At 32.3% G+C, this 5,476-nt stretch overlaps 1 protein-coding gene across 1 annotated transcript; it reads left to right on the plus strand.

Moving 5' to 3' along the window:
* Positions 1-759: 759 nt before the first annotated feature.
* On the plus strand, positions 760-3,063 carry LOC111702098 (uncharacterized). Its single transcript, XM_023473667.1, has 3 exons — positions 760-856; positions 1,520-1,801; positions 2,757-3,063. The coding sequence occupies exons 2-3, from the start codon at positions 1,520-1,522 to the stop codon at positions 2,859-2,861; spliced, it is 387 nt and encodes a 128-aa protein (XP_023329435.1). The 5' UTR covers positions 760-856; the 3' UTR covers positions 2,862-3,063.
* The last annotated feature ends 2,413 nt before the right edge of the window (positions 3,064-5,476 follow it).

The following is a 5,476-nucleotide window of genomic DNA, read 5'->3' on the forward strand; positions in this document are numbered from 1 at the left end:
TTTTTCTTTTCTCTATACTAGGAGCTACAAGACCACAAAGTCGTACTGATCATTTGCCTACTGACTTTCTTCTTCAGTTTGCATTGCATGCACGCGAAATATATAGAATTTAGATATTTAGATAGTTGAATATTTTTTGAAAAGTAGATTGATATTTCAATTTCAATGAAGTTATATAAAGTTGGCTATAGCATTTTTATAACTTAGGATGTTTTGTCCCTTCTAGAGAACTGAAATATCTTTTCTTTCTTAAACACTCAACAAATTTTACGTAATAATTGCAGCTGGGATAAACCGCGGTTCATAAATTAAGCGTCCATTTATTTAGATGTATACTTCTATACATACTTGTCTTTAATCAATTTTTCGCCCTTTTCTCTGTGCAACTCATTATTTTGATTATTATATTACTTTTATTATTATTATTATTATTATCATTATTATTATTATTATTATTATTATCATTATTATCATTATTATTATTATTATTATTATTATCATTACCCCCCCCCTCCCTCCACAACCCCCCTCTACTGCAAGTATTCATCCTATGTATTAATTGGCCTCTGAACTGATTCATTCTTCACTAGCCAACTTCTTGGGCTCAAGAATCTATGAATATCTAACTTTTTGTCGGGCTTGGCTCTCATGCCCCCAAAAATGGGGCGCAACGCGCAAAATTGGACTGCGCGCGGCTTGGGAAAGCTCCGCGGCATGATGAGAAAAAGAAATTGCGCACGTTTGAATCTCCGGGATGAGATGGGGTATAAATACGGGGTGAATCCTCCAGTAAAGCACAGTATCCTCTAGTAACTGAGCTGGGATAGAAGTAAAGTCTCCTGACTACATTCTCAAAGTAGGTTTAAACAGTTGTTAAATGTTCAATCATTCCTTTAAAGATTCGAATTTATAATGGCATCTGGTTTTTTTCAAATGATCAAAATTCCATTTGGATTGCGTTATAATGAAAAGGATTTATTTGTTTTTTCTAAAAAGAGGTTTTTAGAAATTTATTAAATTCTTATAAATTATAGCGAAAATATAAAATTTAAAACATAAAATATAATTTATTAAATTTATGGGGAAAATATAAAAGTTTTCATGATTTTTTGGTTTGAAGTTTGGTGATTTAAATATTTGAATCAAAACCATGATAAAAGCATGCACACAGTTTTTTTAAAACTTCTAAACATACATCGTAAAATTGTAATTAAAAGGAAAAAATTTGTGTAAACTAAAACTTTTAAGTAAGATTAATAAACCTCACTAAAAAAAATCAGATTAACCCGCAAATTTAATGAATATCAAAACATGTTTTATTTTCAAATAGGCAGATCCGTTTTTGTCCCGAATAAAAATTAACAGGTGGTATCAAAACATAAGGTCTGAAACATGAGGTCTGAAAAGTAGGCAATAATGTGTTGACTAGGGATATAAAATGTTATTATCTGCCTCTAATAATGTGTTGACTAGGGATATAAAATGTTGTTATCTGCCTCTAATCTAAAAAAAATTCTAGATGAAGTTGAATCTGATAATTCTTCTGTCCCTGGCAGTTCTGCTCTCCGTCTTTCTTCCTGCCATTGAAGCCGCTGCCAGCCGTCTAGCTGTCCGCCGAGGCCGGGCCCGACCAGCCTCGCCCGCTCGCCGACCTGCTCCTCGTCGTATGATCCCCCGCCGAGGCCGACAGGAGGATCCAATGGCCCCTCCTCCTCTAGATGGTGAAGCAGCTGATGCTGGTAGTGATATCCCAACCTGGTGCAACCCTGCTGACCCTATGGGAGCCTGGCTGCTCTTCAAGGTAAGATGGCGCAACTACTAGTTTTCAGGGGGGGGGCTCATTTTAATCTGAATAATTGGGGACATTCCTTTCTAGATATTACTTTACATTAACTAACATTTCGTGTAAAGGAGTCTTTAAATGCACTTTTTATTTTCAGAGGAGGGGGGGGGGGGAAACACACTTTAATCTTAATAAAAAAGAAATTACAAATCTTAAATTTTAAGCTTCACATTTACGAACTTTTGTTTAAAACTAATCGCACAGTGTTTAAAAAAATTTTAAAATAGTAATTTGTTATACAAAATTTTATCATTAAACTTCTTCAGTGAAAGTTAACTTCAAAATGGGCTTAAAGTTCCAACGTACGAGCTTAAGAATACTTCTTAAATTGATTTTTGGTGCCAATCATTCCCTTCCGTAGTCCGTAAAGCTCAAAAATGTAGAAACGTATACATAAACAATGTATAAGGAGCATAGTAAACTAAAGTTCATGAAATATTGCATATTTTCAAACAAACTCCTTTTCCTAAACATATATCAAATTATTTTTTAATTCCTAAAATTGCTTTTTGACGTAAGTTAAAAATTTGAAGGAAATAGAGGTCGTAAAGTCATCCCTGTAATCGCACATTTCGCCGGATTGTGATGACGGAACTTCAGAATTATGCAGACTGCACTAAACATGCCAAAAATTATAAATTGTGTTCCCCCGGTTCTGAAAAATGTAAAAAATAATTGAAGTCTTTATTGAGATGGAATAATGTAAGAATTGTATTCCCGTCATGCACTGCATACTTAATGTGACATTAATATAATATTACATAGTACAACTTTGTCACTTCTAGTTTTGATTTTCTCCACAACACATATTTATTCTATTAGAAATTTTTTTTTTGTTTATCTCAATAGCATTTAAAATATTTGAATCTTAAGATTTACTTTAATTCTAAATAATCAATTTTCTGTTTTATAGGGTGTGAAGCTGAACTGTGTAGAAAAGGGATTTGAGGATTTCGGTCCCTACGGCGGAGTTCCGGCGGAGGATGAAGAGGCGGCGGAGGGGGAGAATGCTGTCTAATCAATCAATCAATCGATCAATGCTTTAATATAACTCGACCCTTCGATAATCTCTGCGAAGATATCGTGCCAAAGAATGAAAAACAAAACAGTTTAAATTTTTAATATGATTAATTCTCAAATTTTAAGAAGGAGAGTTTCTTTATTTCTCTAAACGCTGTGGTATATATGAATTTATTTTCAATAAAAACTTTTCAATTTAAGACTTTTTCTTCATTATCTCGTAGACTTTTTACTCACTGTTAGAAAATCCTAAAGCATTTCTAAATTACGAACTTTTCGATCAAAATAATGAACAGAATTTAGATATATCTCACTATTTCTTATATTACTAATATTCTGTTTATAACTTCGAACAAAATTTTCGCAATTTTGAAATGCTTTCGGTTATAGTTTACTATTATACGATTAATATGTTTTTTTTTAAACATTGTACAGAAAATTGTGGTATAGGTAGACCACATTTAGCCTCAAGTTCTTTTAACATTGTACAGTTTGAACCAGAAAATTGTGGAATAGGTAGACCACATTTAGTCTCAAGTTCTTTTAACATTGTACAGTTAGAACAAGAAAATTGTGGAATAGGTAGACCACATCTATTCTCAAGTTCTTTTAACATTGTACAGTTAGAACCAGGAAATTGTGGTATAGGTAGACTACATTTAGTCTCAAGTTCTTTTAATGGTCAAATTTGAATGACACACAGCAGCTGCAGTGCTGTCTGAATAGACACAGTTTAATTAACAAGTGATTTAATAATTTACTTGTAAAACTATTTGCTTTGCAACAACATCAAATACAATTAGCTGTTGCTTTAATGTCGTCTTCCTATTCCACGGTTTTCTGGTTCTCATGTACTTAAGTATAAATCTCGGTAACTGTTAGTATTAGAAAATTAACTTCAAAATTAAATCTAATTCAACAATTTTTCTTCAGTCAATTTCCCCAAAAATATTTGTATCCGCCCCCCCAGCACTTCGCACCCCCCCCCCCTCTCCACAGCACGAAATTATAACAGTGAGTTTGACGCCTGCGAAAGCTGTGGGAAAAAATTGAAGTATTTTGTCTCAATATTTTAAACTGTTGGAATCTAACTGAACGTAATATTTTAATCTCTCATTTATAATCCGGTATATTATATATATACATATATTATGTAAAGTATAAAAACCCTAGAAAAAAGTATAAAATAACAAATTGAAAAATCTACATTTATTGGATGAAAATTAGTTCTTTAAAGGTTAGTCTCAGTGGACGTTTAATCCTGTTCTCTAGTTTACCGCGAATCACTCTAGTATGCCGAGTCCATTAGCGCCCGATCCAATCAGGGTTCAGTCATGTGTTTGTTGTCTATTCTGAACCAATAGAAATAGTATGGCGTAACAACTATCTTTCTATCTATCTCATTATCCAATTAGAGTTATGAATCCTTTAATCGGCGCTATCAGTAAATGGAAATATTTACTTCTACTGAAACTATTGTGGAATGAAGCACCTCAGCAAGATTCTTAAATTTCATCATGAATGAAATATCCTAGTTTTTCTAGCTAAAAAATAATCATTTTTAATCGTGTGGGCTCATTGTAGAATTAACTTGTAGATTCAGCAGCAGTGTACACGTAATTTCAAGTGGTCTTACTTTGAAAGATTGGCATGTCCGATTCTCCATGGTATCCTTTATTAACTATTTATAACACGGTTATTTTGGTGCGCAATGCTATAAAGTTTTTGGACAGAAATTTTTCTCTTTATTGATAAGGTTCAAGTTTTTTAGATTTAATTTTTTCCCGATCTTTAGCGAGGGACAAAATACAATCTAAAATGGCGAGATTCTTCGAGACATAGAGAAAATTTAACTCCAAAACTTTATAGCAGGTCGTTCCAAAAAAATAGTGTTACAGGTAATTTGATGCAACGTTTGTGGACTTGTCTTATTTTGATGTAATGGCTGTTTCTAGTTCAAATAAGCTTTGAAGCAAAGCAGAAGTCAAATAAAAAGTTGATTTCAATATTATTTTTATTTCAATCGAAAAAAATATTTTGGAATTATACTAAATTTTTTTGGAGAAAATCCGGGAACCAATCAAAACTTTATAGCACGTACGTGCATTTAATGTACAGTACAGCTAATTCAACTTTATAGCACGATGATTACTTTATAGCACGTTCATTATGAAATTCACGATGAAGTGAGTAGTAATGAGTGAGTACACAATATTTTCATAAAAGATATATCAAACAAGTTAAAGAAAAAACGAAATTTATTCTATAATTTGCTGGTTCTCACTGAATTATTCATCAAATGTAAGATGAAACAAAAAGCATCTATTGTGTATGAAAAAAAAACGGTAAAATTAAATCTATGTGAAATAATTGAGAGATTTCAAATATTTCAAGGAATAGGATGTTGCAATATATTATTGCATGTTGAAACACAATACACATTGGCAGGTTGCAATTAAAAAGGATGATGCTGACAAAAAATCGAAAAAATTTGAAACTTTTGTCCCTTTCGAGAAAATGTTGCGTTACATAAAGGAATCTCAATAAACATGGGAATATTTCAATATATTGACTTCTATAAGCTCTATTAACTTCGAAAGCTAGATGTTGGGG

Source organism: Eurytemora carolleeae, unplaced genomic scaffold (assembly GCF_000591075.1).
Source record: "Eurytemora carolleeae unplaced genomic scaffold, Eaff_2.0 scaffold53, whole genome shotgun sequence".
Lineage (NCBI taxonomy): Eukaryota > Metazoa > Arthropoda > Copepoda > Calanoida > Temoridae > Eurytemora > Eurytemora carolleeae.